Genomic DNA, 24,618 nt, shown 5'->3' with positions numbered 1-24,618 from the left:
TTGACCTGATTATTGGTTTCACGTTCGTTATATCTGCTAACAATTTTGGTTGTATGAATTTGATTTTGTTACTATCGTTGTGAAATTGGTGGCCCTCTTTGAATGTGACTACCAAGAACTGGGTGATAACTTATTCATTGCTTTGCTATTCATCCTTTAACACTTCAGTAAATCTCCAAATTGAAGGATGATGCACTACCATCAGCTTTTGAAATTTGTTATGCCAGCCTTTTACTGTGTTGTTTGTCCTCTGATCGCCAGTTAGTACTGATGTATAAACATTCCAAGTTTCTGGTGGAAATCTTGCAGTTTCTGATCTTCTGCTTCTGCCATGCCTTCCATGAACATACACTCTCTCCACATAATCCATTAGGTATCTAAATTTTCTTTTACAGTCTCCACAGTGTACTCAGAAGTTTCATTTATAACTTCCATAGGCAAATGGAAGTTCAAACAACAGGGATGTACAGGTGTTACTGTACATTGTCATATACTCTGGCGTTAGATCCAAAGAAGACATTTTTTACCACAGTGATTGTGTAACAAGCATCCTTTTACTTATGCACTTGGTAGGGGTAGTTGAATCTTAACTGATATTTGCAATCTTGAAATCCGTCATGCATGATGAAGGGTTAATATTGAGGTTTCTTTCCCATACAAATGCAAGTACTTTCTCATACATGTATATCTGTGTCTTCTCATCCTTTCATTGTCAGTGCATAAATCGGCGGCATAGTATAACCCAGTACTAGACTGCGCACAGTAAATAATTGAGTGAAGTGTGTTGGTGTCATCTTGAAGATGCTATCAGTGAATCTTGTTGTACTGGCACTGATATAGTGAATATTGTCATAAGTTGTGTAAATAAGAATTCTTTTTTCATCTGGAGCACCAGAATCGTGCATAAAAAATGGTTTGCCTCATCTGGTCACTTTACACTCCTCTGGAATTTCAGTTCCATGCAATGATGTTGGGTTTGGAGGTCCATGGGTTCTGGAGCTCCCACCACCTCCCTTTTGGAGTATATTCAGGGTTTCATAAGCAGGTATGAGGAGACTGACATTGTTAATTCAGCATACTTCCTAACCTAGCAACCCCAGATTTTTATGATCTTGTTCATACACGAACTGCATGTTCCTTGGGAGTGTCAGTAGCTTCCATCATATTTTCTGAAAAGTTGATAACTCAAGAATGCAGTTCAAATGAGACCCCCAGGAAGCTCTCAGATGTCCTAGACTACCCCCCCCCAATCACCATTTCACTGGTTCAGTCTGCCTGGAGAGCAAGGTTAAGGAGTTGGGGCTGAGTGTCAGAGCTTCATTTGGAATTTTGTGATCAAATGTGTGGACTCAGCAGTTGCTCTTATGACAACTTCAGTGGCCATGAAAAATCATGTAGATGGCTCCAAGAGAGGTTCAAGGGAATCCATCTGATCCTTCCTTGTCTTGTGATCTTTCTTAGCACAGAACAAGGAGCTTTCCCTCCTTGGCTCAATCAGAGCCCTTTTCCTCTGAACTGAGGGATAAAGGACAAGATATCAGGTCTCTTTCTGCTTGAGGATAGGTAAGGACAATGATCTTTGTGTGGGCAGGATAGCTTTAACACCTAGAAATGTCTGAGGTTTTTTTCAAAGAAAAATCGCAAAGATTTGTTCTTTCAACTTAGAGATACTAGTAACAACTAGGCTGGTTTGATGAGTTACTATGGTAAAAGTTGCATGCAAAGAGTTAACAAATCAGAAGAGATACTCCTCAATCTGCCCTAGGTTAAATTTGTAAAGGTAAAGTGTTATTAATACAAATATTTCAGAAATTTTATACTTTATGGATATCTCTGGAGGTTTGTCAGTGCCCTCTCTGTTGATAATATGTTTATAACCATAGGAATAAAATTCTTAGGAAGTAGTTATGTACAATTCTTCAATAGAGAATTGTATTCTCATTCTGTTATTATTTGCTACAGATATAAATTAACCACAGCCACCAAGTGTCTGTCATCTGCAGATAGTTTTTCATTCTGAGGCTTGCCTGAGCACTCTGCTATAAGCTCAACAGGTCAGAGTTTCTGTCTTCAACAAAGGACAGTCATGGAGCCTCATGGAACAGTACTGTCCAAAGTACTTCAATGATGGATACTTCAAAGAATAGACCCCTGGTTACAGCTTCTGAGATAACATCACTTGGACAACTTTCAGACTTTACCAGTGGACTTGGGATTTCCAAGACTCTTCAGTCCAAAAGTAGATGGCTTCAGGAGAGCAGACTAGTAACCCAAGACCCAGAGGAACAAGAATATATTACATTGGATCAAATGAATTGATGAGAAAAATTTTATTATTGCTATTCATAGGAATATTTTATGTAGTTTTAATTTTCTATTTCCTGTATGTTATGGGATGAATTGTGTTCCCCCAAAATTCATATATTGAAGTCCCAACACCCAGTACCCCAAACATGACAGTATTTGGACATAAGATCTTTATAAAGATATGATAAAGTTAAAATGAGGTCTTAAGGGTGGCCTTAATGAATCTGACTGATGTCTTTATAAGAAGAGGAAATTTGGACACACAAAGAGACATTAGGAGCACACACAAACACACACAAACGGGAAAGTCCACATGAGGACACAGCAAGAAGGTTGCCGTCTGCAAGCCAAGGGAGAGAGGCCTCTTGAGAAACCAAACCTACTGACACCTTGATCTTGGACTTCTAGCCTTCAGAACGGTGAGAAAATACATTTCTGTTGTTTAAGCCACTCAGCCTTTGGTTTGTTACAGCAGCCTAGCAAAATAATTAACTGGATTTATGAGGAAACTTTTCTATTTATAATCCAAAACAATTTAGTAGACTCTGCTTTTGTAAACTAAATTGAAACATTAAAAAATGATGTCTGAGTCTCACTGGCATCTCAGAATTCAGAAACTATTACTATGTCTCCTTACTTTCGTGGCAATATAGTTATTTTCATAGGTTCAATAAGAATCTTTCCTTTTTAACCAGGATATATTTGGACAAATTGATTGCACAACTAAGGACTTAACTAGAGCATCACATTTGTTAGTGTTGCATATTTGATTGGGTATGATGTCTTTATTGTTTTTTTTTAAGGTTTTTGGGTTTTTTTTGATGTGGACCATTTTTAAAGTCTTTATTGAATTTGTTACAACATTGCTTCTGTTTTATGTTTTGGTTTTTCCCCCGGAGGCATGTGGGATCTTAGCTCCCTGACCAGGGATCAAACCCATACCCCCTGCATTGGAAGGCGAAGTCTTAACCACTGGACTGCCAGGGAAGTCCTGGGTATGATGTCATTTTTAAGGAACAAGGTCTACTTATGAAGCCAGTGCCTACAAAGCCCTCGAAGGAAAACTAGCCTGATAGTGTCTTACAGAATTCCAGCCTTACCTTGCAGTCAAAAAGATGATTTTCTGGAATGCCAGGAACATTCGCAAATTTAGAGGATTTTGAGAAAGAGCAATTCACCCAAATGTCTAGGTACCATAAATCTGATGAAATTTGGTGGAGTTTCTTGGGATGGGTTTCCTAGCTCCTGGGATACCAAATACTAGTGGCTTTAAAAAGTACTGCTAAGTATCTCGGTAAGGCTAGGTCTTTAGCATGTAACAAAAAGTTTCACATGGATTCAAGATTTAGAATTTAAAAACTGACCTGTCAAAAGTATTTTAGAATATTAATAAAATGTTCTGTCGCTTTTGTAATTATTTACTGAGCATCAACTATGTGCCAGATCCTGTTCTATGGTTTAGGCACAAAGTGAGCAAACGAGACAAAATTGTGATCTGAACAGAGCTTGCATTCTTGTGGTGGAAGCAGCCAGTAAGCGCAGAAGGTATTCAATATAATAAAAAAGATGATAGGGTTCTCCAGAGAATTAGAATCAGTAGGAGATATGTATATACATGAAGCCCAAGGAAGTCACTTTTGAGCAAAATGTGTAACTCTTCAATGGTCCTTCGACATCAGATGAAATAAAAATTGAAACTTTGCAATGTGATGACATAGAAATCACTGGGGAATTTATTGAAGGTAATTTAGAGCAGTGGGTGTGAAATCAAAATTGTAGTGCATTGAAAAGTAAGGTAAAGTGAGAAAATGGAGACTGAAAGTTGACAACACTTTTGAGAAGCATCTCTTTATGAGGGAAAAAAGAAAAAGTATGTGGCTGCTGGATAATGTGAGGCCAAAGGAGAGAGGCTATTTAAAAAGCTTTTTATTATAGAAGTTTAAAAAAATATATACAAAAGTAGAGGGGATTGGATGATGCCCTTCACTTGGATCAACAAATGTCAACATTTTGATACACTTCTTTTATCTTTTTTTCTTTTATGTTTTCTTGTCAACTTTTAAAGCAAATCTCTGATACCATATCATGTTACTCCTACATACTCCAGAATGGATCCTAAAAAATAGACATTTTCTTGTATAACACCACAGTGCTGTTATCAAACCCAACAACTTTAGTAATTCTTTAATGTTATTTAATGTCCAATCTACACTCAGAATTCCTGATAGTCTCAAAAATATCTTTTTATAGTTGGTGTGTTCAAATCGGGATTCAAACACAGTCCACACTATGCATTTGGTGGTTAGGTCTCTCAAGTCTTTTTTAAATTGAATGCTGTCTCCCACCCCTTTTTTTTATGCCATTGACTTGAAGAAAACAGGTCCATTGCCCTGTAATATATTGCTTGATTGTTGATTTGGCTGATTGCTTCCTGGTGGTGGCATTTGAAATTGTTCTCAAATCCCTTGTATTTCCTATAAGCAGGAAGTTAGAACTGAAGGCTTGACTAGATTCAGGTTCAGCTTTTGAGGGCCCGAATACTTGATAGGTGGTGCCGTATACGTCATCATCATCATGAGTAGACACCTAATCTTTTTTTTTTTTTTTAAATTTATTTATTTATATATTTATTTATTATTTTTAGCTGTGTTGGGTCTTCGTTTCTGTGCGAGGCCTTTCTCTAGTTGCGGCAAGCGGGGACCACTCTTCATTGCAGTGCGCGGGCCTCTCATTATCGCGGCCTCTCTTGTTGCAGAGCACAGGCTCCAGACGCGCAGGCTCAGTAGTTGTGGCTCACGGGCCCAGTTGCTCCGCGGCATGTGGGATCTTCCCAGACCAGGGCTTGAACCCGTGTCCCCTGCATTGGCAGGCAGATTCTCAACCACTGCGCCACCAGGGAAGCCCCGACACCTAATCTTTGACACTCACACTTACAGTGACCCTAAGATTGATTGATGGCTTTAGGTGATGACAGCTTGGTGGTTTTGTAAAGTTCCCTGTCAACTTTCCTCTAATCCTCATATCATCATTAATAAATATTGCATGAAACAATTATTTCATGAGGGTCAAAAATGTATTTTTCTAATTAGATCATTTCCATATTGTGTGGTAAGAGTATATTTAGCTTTGTAAGAAATTGCCAAACTGTCTTCCAAAGGGGCTGTACCATTTTGCATTTCCACCAGCAATGAATGAGCATTCCTGTTGCTCCACATCCTCACCACCATTTGGTCTTGTAGATTTTTTAAAAAATTTAGTCATTCTAATATGCGTGTAGTATTATCTCATTGTTGTGGTAGACTTACTTTGAAAATCATTTGGCAGTATCACATGAGCTCCTCTGATCTGGCAATTTCACATATGTACCAAGAGACATTGTTTATAAGAGCAAAACCAAAAACTAGTAGCAACCCAAACATATAGTAGACAGAAGAATGAATAAATTTATAATATTATATTCATATAATAGAATACTATGTAGCAGTCTAAAAATATTTAACTTAATACATAATTTATGGAAGTGTACATAGCAATAAAACTATAATGAATATGATATTCATAATGATAAAATTATTAATAAGGGTCGCTTTTTTCAGGATCTCATAGCGGAGGGCACACAGGGAGCTTTAAAGTTATTGGTTATATTATTTTCCTTAAGTTGGGTAATGTGTATGCCTGTGTTTGTTTCATTCTTTGTATCATATATGTATTATTTACATTGCATTTTTTTATACTGGTGGCCAGGGGCATTGCACTATTTCATAATGCAAAGAAATAAGTACTTGATAGACAAAAATATTAATTCTCTTTACCCTAAATGGTTGCAGTCTTTGCTCATGTGTCTTTTTCTCATATGTAAACCTCTTCCTTATCTTCTTCAACCATGTTAACCCTTTTTTTTTTTTTTTTTTGGCTGCGGCATGTGGGATCTTGGTTCCCTGACCAGGGATCGAACCCATGCACCCTGCATTGGGAGTGGAGAGTCTTAACCACTGGACCGCCAGGGAAGTCCCTATGTTAACCCATTTTTTAAAAGTAATTTATTTTTGGCTGCGTTGGGTCTTCGTTGCTGTGCGGGGGCTTTCCCTAGTTGTGGCGACCGGGGGCTACTCTTCGTTGCAGTGCTTGGGCTTCTCATTGTGGTGGCTTCTCTTGTTGCAGAGCAGGGGCTCTAGGTACGCGGGCTTCAGTAGTTGTGGCACGCAGGCTCAGTAGTTGTGGCTCGCGGGCTCTAGAGCACAGGCTCAGCAGTTGTGGCGCACGGGCTTAGTTGCTCCGTGGCATGTGGGATCTTCCCGGACCAGGGCTCGAACCCATGTCCCCTGCATTGGCAGGCGGATTCTTAACCACTGTGCCTCCAGGGAAGTCCCTGTTAACCCATTCTTGATGAATCTTCTGAAAAATGGCCTGAGAGCTCTAGCACATGCTGTTCTTTCCCTTACCTGAAATCCGATAGCTTTGCCATTTGTGATAGTCAATTTTATGTGTCAACTTGAGTAGGTCACAGTACCCATATAATTCATCAACCAGTTCTGATGTTGCTCTGCAGGTTTTTTTTTTTTTGAGATGAGATGAACATTTAAATAAGTAGACTTTGTTAACCAGATTACGTTCCATAATGTGGGTGGGCCTCATCCAATCAGTTGAAGGCCTTAAGAGAGGGCATTCTGTCTCTAGAGACTCAGGCTGCAACATTAATTCTTCCCTAGGTCTCAGACTGGTGGCTTACCCTGCACATTTCAGACTTGCCATTCCCACAATCATGTGTGCCAGTCCCTTAAAATAGATCTCTCTCTTTCTCTCTCTCTACGTACACACACACCCCTATTGGTTCTGTTTCTCTGGAGAACTCTAACATGTCACTTACTGTATATCCATTTTTGAGATAACATATTAAAAGCATCTGGAAGTGCCTGTCAAATTGTAGGTACTTATAAGCATTCATGTTTTTTCTCTGACTTCTGCTTTCTATCTGTATTGTTTAACAGGTGCATGTTTTGTTTTCCTGTATTAGTTGTTGATTGCTGTGTAACAAATTACCCCAAAACTTAGTGGCTTGCAGCAACACTTTTATCTCACAGTTTCTGTGGGTCAGCATCTGGGCACAGCTTAGATGGGTGCCTCTGGCCTAGGGTCTCTGACAGACCACAGTCTTGGCTGTTATCATCTCAAAGGTCGACTGGGGAAAGATAAGCTTCCAGGCTCACTCACCGTGGTTGTTGGCAGGATTCAGGTCTGTGCAGGCCCTTAGCCTGAGGGCCTCAGTCCCTCACTGAGGGGAACACTTGGAGGCTGTCCTCAGCTTGCTTCATGAAAGTGTGCAAGCTGAGATGGCAGGAGAGAGTATACCCACAGGAAGGAAGTCACAGTCATTTATAACTTAACCACGGAAGTGACATCCCATCACTTTTGTTAGTTTCCATTCATTAGAAGCGAGTCAGTAGGTCTGGCTTCAAACGCCAGGGCGAATTCAGAGGTGTGAATACCAGCGGGTGGGGATCATTGGGATCATGTCAGAAGATGCCTACCACATTTTCATTTAAATCCATTCATTATTCAACAAACAGGTATTATATATGCCAGGCACTGTTCTAGCCACTTGTACCAGTGAATAAAACATACAAAATTCCCTGCCTTTAGCAGAGAGAGAGAGAGTTAATTACATGTTTGTATGTTTCAAGGTGATAAATGCTATAAAAATTAGGTCAGGATAAGAGCACTGGGGGTAAGGGTGGGAAGTCAGAAAAGGCTTCAGAGAGAGGGGACAGTTGAGCAAAAGCTTAAAGGGGGTGAAGGAACTGGCTACATGAATATCTGGAGGAAGAGAAACCAGTGCAGAGACTCAGAGGCAGGAACATACCTGCATCTTCAAGGAAGAGCAAGGAGGCCAGTGGCACTGAAGTCCAGTGAGCAAAGGAGAGTGTAATAGGAAATGAGGTCTGAGAAGATGGGACCGAAGTCTGCAGAGCTGGGAGGTTATTGTAAGGATTTTGACTTTTTCCTGAAGTGAATTGGATGCCGTTGAAGGGCTCTGAGCAGACGAATAACATGATCTTACATGTTTGTTTTATAAACTTGAAAATTAAATATAATATACACTCAGAAAGCACACAAAGCACAAGTGTACAGCCCAATAAATATTTACAAAGTAAAAATACCCATCAGTTAGCACCAGATGAGGAAAGAGAACATCACTGGCATTCGAGAAGCTGTCCCCAGGGCCCAACCTAGTCATACATCCCTCCTCTACAAAAGTAAATTATCTTGACTTCTATCACCTAGTTTCAAATTTTATATAAATGGAGTCATACAACATATTATCTTGTGTCTCGCTTCTTTTGCTGAATATCATCTATGTTGTTGCTCAATGCAGCTTATTTTCATCGTTACGTATTATTCCATTGTATAAATATACTATAGTTTATTCATGCTTCTATTGATGGACTTTTGGGGTTTTCCAAGTTTGGACAATGCTATGAACATTCTTGTACATGTCTTTCAGTATATATTTTTGTCGCTGGCTTGTAGAGTAGGTGTATGCTCAGTAATAATAAATATGCCAAACCATCTTCCAAGGTGTTTATACCAATTTAAATTGCGATTGATGCCTTACGTTTTTACAGGATCACTCTGGCTGCTGCATTGTGAAGTGACTGTGCAAGGGTAAGGGTGATTGGAGGAAGACTAATTAAGAGGTCATGCAGTAACCCATTTGTGGTAAGATGGGGCTCAGCCCAGAGCAGGAGTATTGGAGATGGTGATACGTGGTTGGATACTGGTTATATTTTAAAGGTAGGATCAACAGGAATTTCCTGACAGGTTGGATATGGAGGATAGAAAAAGAGAGGAGGCCAGGATGTGTCCACGGTGTTTGGCCTAATCATCTTTATGGACAGAACTGTCATCAACTGAGATAAAAGCTGGGCAGCCAGTTAGAGAGAAGATCATTAGTTCCATTAGGGCCTGTTACATTTGAGATGTCTATTTGACATCCAGCTGGATTGTCAGGGAGGTGGCTGGAGTTCAGGAGAGAGGTCTGAGTCATTGATACAAATTTGGGAATTGTTGGCAAATGATATTATATTGATCAGGGTCCAGTCGGGAAAAAGAAACCACACTGTAATTTGAACAGGCAAAGTTTATGTTAAGAATTATTACAGGATGGTATTTTACAACAATTCAACAGTTACAGGCTAGGACTTCTGTGGAAGTATCTCTTTCCCTTTTCCCTTCTTCCTCAACCCTCTCCTTTCCTTTCCTCTTTGAAATTTAACCTGGTGGATGTGGACTTACTGCTGCTGAGAGCCATCTTGATACCAAATGAAGCCTAAATACAGAATCCATGATAAAGGAAAACATAACCACAAATGGAGAGATGTGCCATTATGTGTGCCCTTGAATCAAGCTTTTCTTGAAGTAATTTATACTCTTGGGCCTGTCAGCTGTATTAACCAATACATTCTCCATTTGCCCAGTCCAGTTTGGATTCTATTTTCTGATACTCACTACAGGAAGAGTTATAATACAGATGCTTAGTTTTCAGTGTGTTTGCAGTATTTTCTTGAGAAATATTAGTTTCTCATTTCTCCTGTATTAGCCTTGGTGTCAAACTACCTGGTTTAAGTCTTGATCCTGACACTGTTAAGTGATCATCAGCTACTAAAGCTCTCTTTGCCTCATTTTCCTTAGTAATAAATTGACAATAAAAATATACCTGATAGTGGTTTTGTGAGGAATAAATGAGATGAAATGTAAAGTGCTTACTAAGGTGTCTTTCACATGCTAAATAAATGTTAGCTTTATAAATGTTTATAAATTTATAAATGTTATTTAGCTTTATAAAAAGCTAAATAAATGTTAGCTTTTTTTTACTGTTTAATAATTAAATAGTGTTTGTTATTATTTTCCATTGCTGAGAGATATTTGATTTATCCTGCAGTGTGTTTTGCTATAAATCTGCATATTTTTAGCCTTTAATTTCCCAATTACTGAATTTTAAGGCTGTAGTGTGTTCCAGAATAAATCATCCATATCACTATTGCTGAAGTGTGTGTAAACATAATCTCTTCCTATAACTTATTTTGTACATGTCATTGGTGACATATCATAGCCTATGAAATTCTCTTATTTAAGAAACTTATAACAAATGATAAAAGGAGAATATAAAAATTACTGAATTAACTGTGCAAAAAAACCCCAAGAATTATTAACTACAACAGGGAATTGGAGCAATGAGGCATGGACTTAGTAAGAAGTAAAGAGAACTCTAAAGCGTATAAGAACAGCAGATGTGAGGAGCAGCCACTACCCTAGGGTGGAGGTGGAGGGCCCAGGAAGAGGTCCCTCCCCCAGCCCCACACTTGCCCCCCAACAGCTGAGATCCAGACCTCACTGGAGGGGTGTGGCCATGGCCTACCAGTGTCAGGGGAGTCCCTGTGGTGCTGCACCACTGGAACTTGTTGGAAATCCCTCTTTAGGTGCTGGGGAAAGGGGCGGTGCCTTGCGAGAGTCACGCCATGACACAACTGCTGGGAAGTTGGGATGGGGGAATGGGGGGCTGCTGGCCACCACATACCGGAGGAGCTGGCCCTGGAGAAGTACCCACCTTCAGAAGCCCAGCCAGGAAGCACAGCAGAACCAGGAAGAAAGACTGCTTCCTCCTGCAAAGTCTCTCCGTCACCCTCTATTGACAACACCTAACATCATACCAGTGTCAAAGGAAATATAAAGGGCCTAACTCCATTTTTGCAGAGTAGGTAATGAAGGATGAATTTGTAGCACAGTTACAATAAATCAGTGACTGATACAGATGGCATATAAAACTAAAAGACAGAATGAAGTCACCAAGGGAATAAGTATAGACACAGAAGAAGACCAAAGGCTGAGCCCTGTGGGCTACCACTTTAATAGGTCAGGCAGGAGTGGAAGAACCAGCAAAGGCCACCGTGGAGGAGCAGCCAGGGTGGCAGGTGGTATTCTGGGAGCAAAGTGAATCAAAGAATAGGAGGAGAGGAATCAGAAAACATACTGACAGTTCTTTTGTGAAATTTTGCCTCAAAGGGGAGCAGGGGAAAGGTGTGGTAACACAGAGGAAATGGGGTCATGAGGAGTTTGTTTGTTTTGAAGATGAGAGAAATAACGCATGCTGTATGATGGGAATAGTCCAATGAAGACATGATGCTGGGGAGAGAATAGATGGGCTGGAGTGACGCCCTGGAGTAGTGAGGGATGATGCGATCCAGCACTCAAGTACAGAATTCCTTTAGGTGGACACAGGGGTAGTTCATCTACAGTAACAGGCAGGCAGCAGAGAGGGAGGGACACAGCTGGATGTGGTGGTGGAAGTCTTTGGTGACGGGAGTCTCCACTTCCATTTTCTCAGTGAAGTAGGAAGCAAGGAAGGGGGAGGTGGTGAGAAGGATCGAAGAGGGAAGAGGAGGTGTGAAATACACATTTAGAAGAATGGCATAGACCAAGCAAAGTTAGAATTATTAAAGTGAGGGTAGTCCACATGGTTCTGGGTTTTCCTCCAGCCATGCACTGCTGTAGTATGAAGTAGATGGGCAATTGGGTTTATCCAGGGCTCTCAATTTACCCAGCAGGTATGATGAGGTGACAGGGAGGGGAGGGAGTTGAGGATGCAAGACACTGATGATAATGATTCACCATGGAGTTTAAGCTAGGTTACTAGGGAGGGAGAAGTCATAAGGGAATAAGGTAGTACGATGTGGGTTGGAGGTCTTGATTTCAGGGCATTAGAGGGAGTAACCTGGAAAGAAAGCAGGTGGTGGTTATAGTGGGATGCTTCCAGGGTTCCATTCCTTGAACGGGACAAAGTCTAGGGTGTGATCACAGGGAGAGTGAGAGTCTGAGGTAAGAAAGAGGATAAGAGTGGGATTCATGGAGCCAAGAGGTTGTTAGAAGGATTACGTACCTGTATACTGAAATCTCCAAGAAGTGAGGGGAACAGTGTTGTAGGGTGTCACAAAATTATAAGCTCTTCACAGATGAGAGAAGTGTGTGCCCTATACAGTAGCCTCCCAAGCACAGCACAGAATGTGTAGTGTAGGCAGAGTGAATACCTGTGGGATGCTGAGGGAGAGAACAGGTCCGCTGTGAAAAGGCATGAAGCATAGATGAGCCTAGTTTTGTGAGGTAGAAGAACTGAGTCTCGGGTGCTTTGGTGGGATCATATTGAAAAGAAAGCCTCCAAGACAAGAGGGAGATTCAAACTCTGAAAATGTACCTAGCTTTGTAGGCACTAGGGTATTCCAGCTCACCCGAGAGGTGGGAATTGGCAGAGCACTGGGAAGGCAAAGTTGTGCTTCAAGAAAACGGCAAGAAGTGCATCCCCCAGGGAAAGCTCTTTTTCCTGCAACAGGGAAAGGCCAAAGCATTTCGTGCTGGGTCAGAGTCTGTCCCTGCCCTCAGAGTGTTGGTCCCAGCAAAAGAGGGTCCTAGCACTAAAGACGTCCGAGAAATCTCCAGCTCTGTCATCTTTAAGGATGAGCAAGCGGACCAACCGGTGCGACTCCCATCCGAGTGCTACTCCATTGGGCCAGTCGGAGGACGCAGTGCCTGGGGCTTTAGGAGTTGGCCGGCGCAGTGACTCCGGGGTGACCAGGATAAATGTGTTATTTCTGGCTTTTGTCCCGAACCAGGGAGCGGGTACCATGCCGCACCGTCACCACGGCCTCCGGGTGAACTCGGGCGTGCGCTGCACCCGGGGCTCGGAGACCCAGGGTATCACCAGTGCAGTGCGGTTGCTGGGCTGCAAAGCGACGCCCTGCGGCGCGGCAGCGGGGCGGGGTGGGGCGGGGCTCCAGGTGGAGAGCACCGCGCAGACTTTGCCTGCGTCCGCCCTCAGCCAATCACGAGCCTTCCTTCGGCTTTCCCCTGAAAGTCGTCCTTCCGCAGTTCTCTTTCTTCAGCCTCCTTGTTTCCCGCCGGCGTGTAGAGTCCTCGGGTACGTTGCATTTCCGTTTCCGGCGCTGTCCATGCGGGCCTGAGGAGGAGCTGCAGTTGTGTTCCCGGTAACGGTCGCGGGCTGGGGGAGGCGGCGGCGGTGGGGTCTTCGGGGCTGGGGCTCCGGGAGGGTCGCGAGTCGCGCGCGTGGTAAGGTCCTCGCTCGGTTCTCCCGGACAGTCTACTCCCGAGCAGCGCCTCGTGGCCCGGGCAGACATATTTGGTACCTGCCGGAGAAGTGCTGAATGAATTCACGCAGAGAGCCGGCACCGGGAGGGGAGGTGACAGGGAGAGATGAGAGGTCGTTTCCTACCGGGGTAATGCTTGCAGGTGACTTAAACCGGAGCCAGATCTGTGGACTCCAAATTGTGCTTTTCCCACCCCCATACCCCGAAAAAAGGAGGAAGGCATCCGTACAAGTTCGGAACCCAAATATAGTGGAGAAGAAAAATAAATGTCTCTGGAATTCTACAGCTGTTTAGTGAAAGCGTTCCTAGAACCCAGCTCTCCTGACTCCCGGCTAGGGTTTTTTGACATTATGCTGGTATATGTGGACTTTCTGTTTCCTCTGGTGTGTGTCCGTGGGAACCTCTGGCTGACCTCCAGCGGTTGTGCACACTTCTGATGCGGCCCTTATAGCATGGTACAGAAGACGTACGTTTGTATTTCTTCCACTAGTTCAGATCGCAGCTGTAGCCGTTTCTATGCACAATGCCTAGTGCATTATAGGCCGATGCAAATATTTATCGAACTGAAATGAATTCAGTACCTTAATTGAATGAAGTGACCCCACCCCACCCTTTTTTTTTTTTTCAAGCGAGCGCAGCAGATTGTATGCGACCCAATTTCCTAAAGAACTCTCTAATCCAGTGGTTTCCAACTTATGGGCCATAAATTCCTGGGCCTCTCAGAAGTCATTGTAAGGGTTTCTACAAATCCATGTTCCATGTGGTGTCCAGGCGTCATCCACAGTCAGTCAGATCTCACGCATGGAGATATTGCTGTTTTTTAAAGGCAAATAGATGAGTATTAGAACTTGAAAATTTTACATATTCAACAGTTTTAAAAGTAATACTGCTATTATGTTGGAGGGTTGTTAAAATGCTTTAGTTGTTCAGAGTAAAATATCTTAAAAATAGTGTAAGTTTGGAGGCCATTTCATTAGTCCAGTTGATATTTAGGGCTGAGTTAGTATGGTAACCACTAGTCACATATGGCTATTTAAATTTAGAGTTGAATTAATTAAAATTAAATAAAATTTAAAATTCAGTTTCTCAGTTTCACTAGGTACGTTTTAAGTTCTCAGTAGCTACATGTGGCTGGTGGCTACTGTGCTGAAAAATGTAGAATATTTTCATCACTGCAGAAATGGACAGTGCTGATGTAGACATTTAAGACAAATAAAAAGTCACTTAAGCAGAGGTAACTAATTTATAGCATAATAGAGATAAGTGAAATTGGGGATAATTTATTTATTTATGGCTGTGTTGGATCTTCGTTGCTGCGTGCGGGCTTTCTCTAGTTGCGAGCGGTGGCTGCTCTTCGTTGCGGTGCGCGGGCTTCTCATTGCAGTGCCTTCTCTTGTTGCGGAGCATGGACTCTAGGCACGCCGGCTTCAGTAGTTGTGGCACGAGGGCTCAGTAGTTGTGGCTCGTGAGCTCTAGAGCTCAGGCTCAGTAGTTGTGGCGCACGGGCTTAGCTGCTCCGCGGCGCGTGGGATCTTCCCAGATCAGGGCTTGAACCCGTGTCCCCTGCATTGGCAGGCGGATTCTTAACCACTGCACCACCAGGAAGTCGCAAAAGTCGGGGTAATATTAAGCAGTTTCCATGCCTGTTGGGTAAACAAATATATATCTCTTCGAAAAGACGTAAATGAAATTTACTGTTTTTCTATGGGTGTTTTCTGGATTCTAAAATGCTTCCCCTGCCCCCACCCCACTCAGTATAGGTTAGAGTTAGTTGTGGTTTGGTAAAAAGCTACTATGGAGACTAAGGACCAGAAGAAACATAGAAAGAAAAACAGTGGGCCCAAAGCTGAAAAGAAGAAGAAACGTCATCTGCAGGATCTCCAACTTGGAGATGAGGAGGATGCCCGGAAGCGAAACCCCAAAGCATTTGCCGTCCAGTCTGCTGTGCGGATGGCGAGATCCTTTCACAGGTATGTTTAGCTGGAGTCTAGTGGTTCTTCCAGTTATTCTTTTTAAATAGTAGGAGCCTCTCCAGAGGTTTGGATTCACGAGTCTGTTCCAACTCTGAAGGACATGGAGATGCAGGTCGTATATTTTATACTGAAATGTGAGAAGTCTTTCCTGTGGACGTCACTTTGCCTCCAGCATCTGCACACTGATTGGCTTCTTTTGTCCAAGAGAAAAAGAGTTTTTCTTTATAGAATTTGTTGTTTGTAAACTTTAAACAACCTCTGTGGTAACAGGTGTGCTTGTGTTTTTTTCCGGATATGTTTCATATAATTGGAGTATGTAGTATTAAACAGCTTTATTTAATGGGTCCTTATTGTAGGTACTTTAAAGGCAATGTACTTTAAACATTATTGAATTAACTTCTCCTAGTAGGAGAGCCAAATTTAACCCAATAGCCTCTGCTTTTATTTATTATGGTGCACTGCCTCCATGTTTGCCTCTTGTTTTCTTTTTAAGCTATTAAAGTCAACCAGATTTAAGGTGTGTATAGTTTTCAGTTCTGCTATTGTGTTGTATATATTTACTGAAGTGGTTATTTGGATTGGGGCCAGAAGTTAACAAGTTAATTGTATTCACACATTGTCTGTTCTGCTCTCTTTAAAGTTTGTGCTTCTAGGGATGATGCCATTTATATTTTGAAAGTGAATTTACTTTTTTTTTTTTTTTAAACAAATAGGACTCAGGATTTGAAGACAAAAAAGCATCACATTCCAGTGGTTGATCGAACTCCACTAGAGCCCCCACCAATAGTGGTAGTGGTGATGGGGCCTCCAAAAGTTGGAAAGAGCACTTTGATCCAGTGCCTCATTCGGAACTTTACCAGGCAGAAGCTGACAGAGATCAGAGGCCCTGTAACAATCGTGTCAGGTAGGAGGTGCTGTCATCTGTGGGACATGCATGTCTTTGTTTAACATTTTCTTCACTGGTAAATGGTAAAGTAATACTGTCACTCCATGTTACTGCTCTTGTACTTTTATTAAGGCGGCTGTAGCTTCAGAAAAGGATAGATTCCCAGAGATAATAATGATGTAGATGTATACCTTATTCTAACTGCTGTATGGATTTGCCAGCTGTGCTCCTCTGAAAGGCTTGGCAGGCCTGGGCAGGCTGGCTTGGTCATGGTGAGCACCTTCATTTAACAGACAGTGAGCACCTGCTATGTACCAGGTGCACCTGTTTGCCCTCCTGAAGCCACGTTCTTGTGGAAGTGAAGGAGTTTTTCCTTTCTTTTTCCTGTGAGAACTTGTCTGCTCTGGGAAATGGTGATGTTTCTAAAGTCTGAGGGAGGATGAAACAAATTCCCAGATGGCAGTGGTAGAATCTGAAATCTCTTCTCATAGTAATAACATAGTTGGATTGAGCCTTTTCTTTTTCTTTAAGGCATTCCCATCATTTTGACTGATTTCTTTTAGCTTAATTTAGAAATAATGATCGCTCCATGAATATTCTGTCGCATTAGGTTTGAGGGTTTTTTCGCGGTAGTGAGAACAGGGGAAGCTTTGATAGAGACAGAAGCTTTGGCCCACTGCTGAACAGCGGGATCACATCCATCATGAAGCCTACTTGTCTGCCCATTCCAGTTGGAATTTTACCTGTTTGAGCACTTGATTCCTATGGGTAGGCTTTTGATATTATTTTAAAATTAGAGAACATAACAAGAAAACTAATTTACTTTATTTGAAATTTACTTTATTTGATCAGTTTTCTCCTATAAAAATGAACTTCTGGCATACTCTTGTGAATGTACGAGGTGCTTTACTAGATGCAATTAAAAATAATAATTAGAGTTAACAGATTTTTTTCCAAGGCTTTTTAAAAGTAAAATTTTTATCTTTTCACTTATAGGTAAAAAGCGCAGACTCACCATTATTGAATGTGGATGTGACATTAACATGATGATTGATCTGGCTAAAGTAGCGGATTTGGTAAGTCATTGGGGGCAGCATGGGTTTCTGATGGGGATTTACAGCAATGTGACAGGTTTTTTATCCCATGTTGAAGGGAAGAAAGATTTAAGATTATTTAAAAAATGATGAGTATCATCAGGGATACAAAAGATGTGTTTGAATTGATGATGATAATAATTGTTATAGTAAACATAGAATGTGCAGAATGAAATGTATTCTGAAATCTAAAAGCAGACCATAGGTCAGAGAAAACCTTTAATGAATGTAGCTAATAAAAGCTCATTAAGATATGCATACATACATACAAGTTTATAATAGTACCATTTCTTGGACCCTTACTAGGCACTGTGCTAACAGCTTTCTACAAATTTAGCTCATCTAATCCCCCAGTATGCCTTAGAGGTAAGTAGGTATTATCTCTAGTTTACGTATGATGAAATCGAGGCTCCCAGAAGTTAAGCAATTTTTCTGAGGATGAGAATTCTGCTCTTGATGGTGCCAGAAACTCTGTTCTTAATGATTATGATAAAATATGGATCTTTTTACCATATTGGGTAAAAAATCTCATGGATTACCCTTGAGAAGTTGTCAGAGTTTATAATAGAAAATCTATACTGTACTCAGCATCTGGAAATTGTGCAGCCTTGATTGCATTTACAGAAATGTTAATGTCTGTTAATTAGCTTTAAAACTAGCAAAAATAAGCCAAAAAGGAAAAAAAAAATTAAACCATATTGATTAGGAAGTGTGGGGTAACAGATACCTTGTTGGGTTTTTTTTTTGTTTTATTTAACCCCTTCTGAAGAGCTGTTTGGGACAAAGAGCTACAGATTTTACCCTTTGGCTCAGGAAGTCTCCTAAAACATAAAATAAAAAGTAACTTAATATAGATGTTACAGTTGTGCCATCTTAATATCAGAAAATAAGTACCATTCAAATTTTGAATATGTAGTGCTGCCATTAATAAAAATAAGTGTGTTATTGCCAACACAAAATAGTATAAACTTATTAAATCTTGTGTACTTGAAATGATTGAAATAGTTCAGCATGTCATTAGTTTCTCTTTTATGTAACATATGTTGTATACTAATCTTAAAAGCATACACGTATTAAGAAAGATGCCATTCATATACATCTTTTTAAGATTTAAAAAGGAACACATGCATTTGGTAAGATATTCAAACTGTGCTACAGGGTATGCACAATGCATGATTTTGCTTTCCTTGCTCTGACCCCTAGTCTCTCAGTCCCTCTCAGCAGTATTTTCCAGGTACGTATATAAATATACATACAACCCTTTTAAAGCACACACTGTTTATCATACACAGTGTTCTGTGCTTTGCTTTTTTTCACTTAGTATGTCTTGGAGGTGTAAAATAAGCACTAAGTTCAACCTCATTCTTTTTAAGTGTTCTGTTGTCTGTACCATTATTTATTTAGCCTAGCTTAATGTGTTTTTGTTTTTGTTTTATTTATTTTTGGCTGCATTGGGTCTTTGTTGCTGTGTGCGGGCTTTCTCTAGTTGCGGTGAGCGGGGGCTATGCTTGGTTGCGGTGAGCGGGCTTCTCATTGCAGTGACTTCTCCTGTTGCGGAGCGTGAGCTCCAGGTGCGTGGGCTCTAGAGCAGAGGCTCGGTAGTTGTGGCGCACGGGCCCAGTTGCTCCACGGCATGTGGGGTCTTCCCGGACCAGGGCTCAAACCCGTGTCCCCTGCGTTGGCAGGTGGATTCTTAACCACTGCACCACCAGGGAACCCCAGCCTAGCTTAATATTGATTGCTCTGTTCTGGGTCATAAAGCTTCCTAAGTCACAGCGAAGGCACACAGTACATGGATTCGCGCGTGTGTGTGTGTGCACTTGCACATGTATGAACATTGGAGGAATAATAGAGGCTTTACTTATCTTTAGTTGACAAAGATTGTCAGCTCAGGGACTGTTTGCCACCCACCTGTTCTTCTGACTCTACAGCCAATTGCTTGCTAGTTGTCACGCCATGGTATCAAATGGGGTGTAGGAATACTCCACAGCCAGCCCACACAGCTATGCTTCCTCACAATGCTCAGTGGTCCACCTTCATGTATTTTGTGGTTTAGGATTATGAATGTTCCCTAGTTTAATCAAAGATTAAGTTTTTCTGTTTTTTTTAAAAAATTATTTTTAGTTAGCTACAGAAAGATGAGGACAGAGATGTATTAAGTCTCTAGGAATCAACTATGAAATTGTTTGTTTTGCATGTTTGAAGAGTATAAATTTTAAAAATTGGTCTTATGTACTTATATTTTCTTACAGATTACCATCCATGACTATCCTTTGACTCAGTTCTGAACTGGTAGACTTTTTTAGTTTCTGAGCAATTGCATGTTACCAATTAACTTCTAAGGTAGAGCTTTCTTACTACATACTTCCCAGTGGAAAACTTTTTTTCCCCTGAGGAGATTGAAACAAAAATGTTTGGCTTTCTTCATGTTTTTGATGTTTTTCATTGATTACCACGTCCTCCCATTTTTTTGGATATCAGAGATCTGTTATTTGGTTTCCTTGTTAGAGATCTGTTATTTGGCTTAAGAACACCTTACAAAAAACTTTATTTCTTGCAGTGAGGACTTTTCAGGTAAGGGCCAAATTAGATCTGGCCCTTTCTGAGTTATTTCTCATATATGCACATTCTTGAAATGTGGTTGAGACTGTGTCAAGGTTGCCTTTTAGAGCAAGTCAAAGGATAGTGTTTTCTCTATCATGGTGATTCCCTAAATAATCATTTGATTTAGTCTAGAGCAGGAGTTGGTGAACTTTTTCTATAAAGGGCCAGATAGTAGATATTTTAGGCTTTGTAGGTCCCAGTTTCTGTTGCAATCACTCAACTGTGGTTGTAGCACAAATGTAGGTGTAGACAATATGTAAACAAGTCAACATGGCTGCGTTCCAATAGGACTTTAGTTATAAAACAAGTGATGGGCCAGATTTGGCTCATGAGCCATAGTTTGGTGATGGTCTATTTTGGGTAGCCTCCTTGAGAAATTGTGTCTTCTGTTTTTAGGTTCTGATGCTTATAGATGCCAGCTTTGGGTTTGAAATGGAAACATTTGAGTTCCTAAACATCTGTCAAGTACATGGCTTTCCTAAAATTATGGGCGTTCTCACTCACCTAGATTCCTTTAAGTATAATAAGCAACTGAAGAAGACAAAGAAGCGACTAAAACACAGGTTCTGGACAGAAGTCTACCCGGTAGGAAGATAATTAATTATTGAATACTAACACTATAATCCTTTAAAAATAGAATGAGTGGGAGAGATTAGCAAACATCTTTACCGGATCACCTCCTTAGTTTCCTTAATATATCTGTTCATAGTCCCTAGAATATTTCCTTGAGATGGTCTTTATTCCGGACCTCTTGGTGTGTCTCATTTGTCTCTGCATCCCCCAGCACCCGGCAGTGTCTGGCTCTAAGTATTTTGGATTTGTGATTTAATAGAATTTGTCCAAAGTTTTTCCGTGTTACAGGACCAGGAACTATAGCGCACACATACTGCCGCTCCTTCCTCTCCCCCGTACTACTGTGTTGTGTCCCATCGGTCATAAAATTTTTTCTGTGCCCAGGAGCCTCACTGTTCCTTATGTATCCATACTCCAGATAGATGCCACTGCTTGACTTGAAACTAAATATATTTGCAGTTCTGTCCATACAAAGCCCTAAAAAGATGAGTCGTGAAAGAAGCCAGAGAAGTTCTGGAAGCATTGGCACAGTGGGTCACTAGAAGTCTCCCTTTCTTAGGATTGCTTCTTATTTAAAGGCCTTTATTTTGGTGCAGTGTTGACAAGAATTTCATTGAAATTTAATTTTTTGTTTTTCTTAATATTTAGGGTGCCAAGCTATTTTACCTTTCTGGAATGGTACACGGAGAATATCAAAACCAAGAAATTCACAATCTGGGCCGTTTTATTACAGTTATGAAGTTTAGGCCTCTTACATGGCAGACTTCTCACCCTTATATCCTGGCAGACAGGTAAAAAGTGAATGCAAACTTTTTCTTCCTGACCCATATGTTTCAAAGCGAAAAAGTTAGGAAAAAAACAATAATAGAGCTTATTTTGTCTTATTATTGAATAGTGGTGAGAGAACTGTACTTGATGGAAAACATCTACTTCTTTTGTATCATTACTTAAAGATGCCGTGGCTTCAGGAGTAAAGTATGAAATGTTTAGAAAAATGTGAGGATTCTGAAGCATTTAAAGCTACAGGATGTGGGCCCCATCCTGCTTTTTTACCCTTAATTTTCAGTGATGCTGTCTTTGGACCATGGTGCTCCAGTCACTCAGATGTGCCCTGTGCTTTCCTTCCTTTATGCTTTTTTCATATATTTTGTCAGCCTGGAATACCGTTTCTCCACCTGCCAAAATCCAAGCCACACTAAAAAATCCAGGTCAAAGCTTAATCTTCTTCCATAAATGGTTTTTCTGGATATGTTCTCTACTTTTCCTCAACTCCAGGGCCATGTCGTTTCCCATCTTTGGTGTCTTGCTTGTGGAATGTGTATCCTGTAGAGCCTGAGAGAGATGCAGTCATGTGTTTGCCCCTTTGCCCCTGGTAGATGGTGAACTCTGCTCCCTTATTTCTGTATTTTCTATACTTTTCTAAACAATATGGGTAGTGAATTACTGAATGTGATGAATCACTGAAATGTGAAGAGAGGTACAAGAACTCTGACATTTATTTCTGCCATATAATTGGGTTTTATTTTTCTAGGATGGAAGATTTGACAAACCCAGAAGATATTCGAACAAATATCAAGTGTGACCGAAAGGTGTCTCTTTATGGTTATCTAAGAGGAGGATACTTGAAAAATAAGAGCCAAATTCACATACCAGGTATCCTTTTGTCATAAAATATACTATATTTGTAAAACTCTTGGGATGACTTCATTTCTCAGGAAAACTGAAAAATGGCCATACAAGATAGAGCCATCTTCCTGGAGGTTTTAAGAGTTAACTCAGCTCTGCATTGGCCACCCAAGGTGTTGAGTTGACCAAATTTCCTCTGCTCTGATGGTGTTGTTTAGCTAAAGAGATACAGTGCTAGTGTCAAACCGTGCCCTTGTTGTGGTTGAAGCCTTCCGACTGTGGGCCATTTCTGCCGCCAGTCACTCGTCAGCTGAAGCCATCTTCCTGTGTCTGTCTTCCAGGTGTAGGAGATTTTGCTGTGAGTGACGTCAGTTTCCTCCCAGACCCCTGTGCGCTTCCTGAACAACAAAAGAAGCGCTGTTTAAATGAGAAGGAGAAGTTGGTGTATGCACCTTTCTCTGGAGTTGGTGGTGTGCTGTATGACAAAGATGCGGTCTATGTCGACCTTGGGGGCAGCCATGGCTTCCAGGAATCGGTGAGAGGGAAGTCACGGGAAGTTATGTAGTCACCTTTTATTTACTGAAGCTTTTTATCTTTAGTCATATTTATGATAAAGGCCACACTGCATATTGTAAATGTTCAAAATACTTAAATTGCACCAAGCAGAAAGTGAAAGTCACATCCTCCATACCTCCCTGCTGCCGACACACACAGGGGATCCCATGTCCCCAGTGTGAGCTTTGGAAGCAGTTTGGTGCCTGTACTTCCCATTTCTCATCATATAAAATTGATATGTTTTCTAGCTCTCTTTGGTCATTCTCTTTTTTTTTCTGTTTTTCTCTAAACATATACATATTTATTTAGATTATATATCTAAATTATTGTATATTTTTTGCAGATACCATATATATGGTATTTGTGTGTGTGTTAGAGAGAAATAGTATTTGTTATATGGGATCCAACTGTAAATGCTTTTGCAACTTTTTGGGGGCACCTAAGAATATGTGAATCTGTTTTTCCCCTGTTAGTATTCATAGAACTGCTTCAGTTTTTTCATAGCTGTGTAGTATTTCATCGTATAGATAAACTTTGTTTACTGAACCAATCCTTGGAGGGCTATGGTGCTCAGTCCCAGTTTCCCCTGGTTTGAGCAGTACTATAGTGAGCGCCTTCGCCCATGCAGCTTTGCTCACTGGGAGGGGTCTTTTTATGCAGTAAATTCCTTGAAGTGCAATTTTTGTATCAAAGGTAACATTTTTAAAAAATAGACTCCAGATTTTTATTTCTTTGACTGTTCTGAAATGGGATTTTTCCGTAAATGCTTTCTGTAGCATTGGCAACACAGTATTTAGGTTATCAGACTGTATACTCCATGTACTTTGGAAAAGTTTAATGAGGACAGAGATCAATTTTAGGCCTTGTTGTAAGAATTCTTCTTTTTCTTCCTCTTCTTTTTTTTTTTTTTTTGAGGCAGTAAGAAGGGTTCTCAGGAACTGTGTTTAAGGTAATTTTGAGAAACTGATTGAAACCAGTGTGTTTTTCTTCAGAATCCTTGTGCATTCCTCACTTTCCCTTTCTTGGTGGCCTTGACAGGAGGAGGTGAGGCCCACCCATGAACTGGTCCAGAGTCTCATTTCCACCCATTCCACTATTGATGCCAAGATGGCTTCAAGTAGAGTGACACTTTTTTCTGATTCCAAACCACTGGGGTCAGAGGATATAGATAATCAAGGGTAAGTGTGCTGTTTTTGTGTTCTTAAAAAAAAATTATATTACATAAGGTTATATCATACATCATTCTGCCATCATAAAACGTTTTGGTGGGATTCATTCCAGGTTGTTTGGTTTTGCTTTTTGCTTTGTACATGCTTGTATTTCTGAGGGCTCTTTACTTATGTGACATTACATGGAAGTATTTTCTTGAAATCATATGAAGGATTCAGTTTTTTAACAGACTCAGAATATTCCTTAAATTTCACAAAACCTTTTCCATAGGTTGCTTTTGTTTCTTAGGAGTCCTGAGGCCACTTGGCTTTATTTTAATGGCCAAAATAACAAGCAGAGTCAGGGAGCTTTTTCAGGTCGCTGTCCAGAAGCCACATACCTTGTCTCTAAAATTTTTACTAAGTTGTGTTGTAATATCTCCTGTGGCTTAATTTCTACTAATATAGGGCTTATGTGAATTATTATCAGTCTGGGTTGGGAATTTGTATATTTATACATAGTGGGTATTTTGGTTTTATTGTAGTGATTTATGACTGCCAATAAAAATTAGCCTGAAAATGATTGAGATCATCTAATTTATCATTTATTATAAGTATATACAAAAGCAGGAATAATTTTTTGGAAAAAATCATCTGCCCTCTAACTAGCAGATGGTATAGCATGGTAATTAAGTGCAG

The 24,618-nt window shown here is 40.7% G+C and overlaps 1 protein-coding gene across 2 annotated transcripts in view; it reads left to right on the top strand.

The window, feature by feature from the left end:
* The first annotated feature begins 13,251 nt into the window (after positions 1 to 13,251).
* The window catches only part of BMS1 (BMS1 ribosome biogenesis factor), a 44,243-nt gene continuing 32,876 nt past the window's right edge, over positions 13,252 to 24,618 (top strand). Inside the window, exons 1-9 of one of the 2 annotated variants that reach the window (XM_068547521.1) lie at positions 13,252 to 13,340; positions 15,216 to 15,430; positions 16,147 to 16,337; positions 17,316 to 17,395; positions 20,414 to 20,602; positions 21,239 to 21,381; positions 22,122 to 22,243; positions 22,558 to 22,751; positions 23,810 to 23,949. In XM_068547521.1, the coding sequence (XP_068403622.1) occupies positions 15,255 to 15,430; positions 16,147 to 16,337; positions 17,316 to 17,395; positions 20,414 to 20,602; positions 21,239 to 21,381; positions 22,122 to 22,243; positions 22,558 to 22,751; positions 23,810 to 23,949 (1,235 nt within the window). In that variant the 5' untranslated portion in view covers positions 13,252 to 13,340; positions 15,216 to 15,254. The remainder of the gene's footprint in view (positions 13,341 to 15,215; positions 15,431 to 16,146; positions 16,338 to 17,315; positions 17,396 to 20,413; positions 20,603 to 21,238; positions 21,382 to 22,121; positions 22,244 to 22,557; positions 22,752 to 23,809; positions 23,950 to 24,618) is intronic. The other variant, XM_068547522.1, reaches the window with a different exon arrangement.

The sequence above is a fragment of the Eschrichtius robustus genome, chromosome 7 (assembly GCF_028021215.1).
Source record: "Eschrichtius robustus isolate mEscRob2 chromosome 7, mEscRob2.pri, whole genome shotgun sequence".
In the NCBI taxonomy this organism is placed as follows: Eukaryota; Metazoa; Chordata; class Mammalia; order Artiodactyla; family Eschrichtiidae; genus Eschrichtius; species Eschrichtius robustus.
This window is presented reverse-complemented; position numbering and strand designations above follow the sequence as displayed.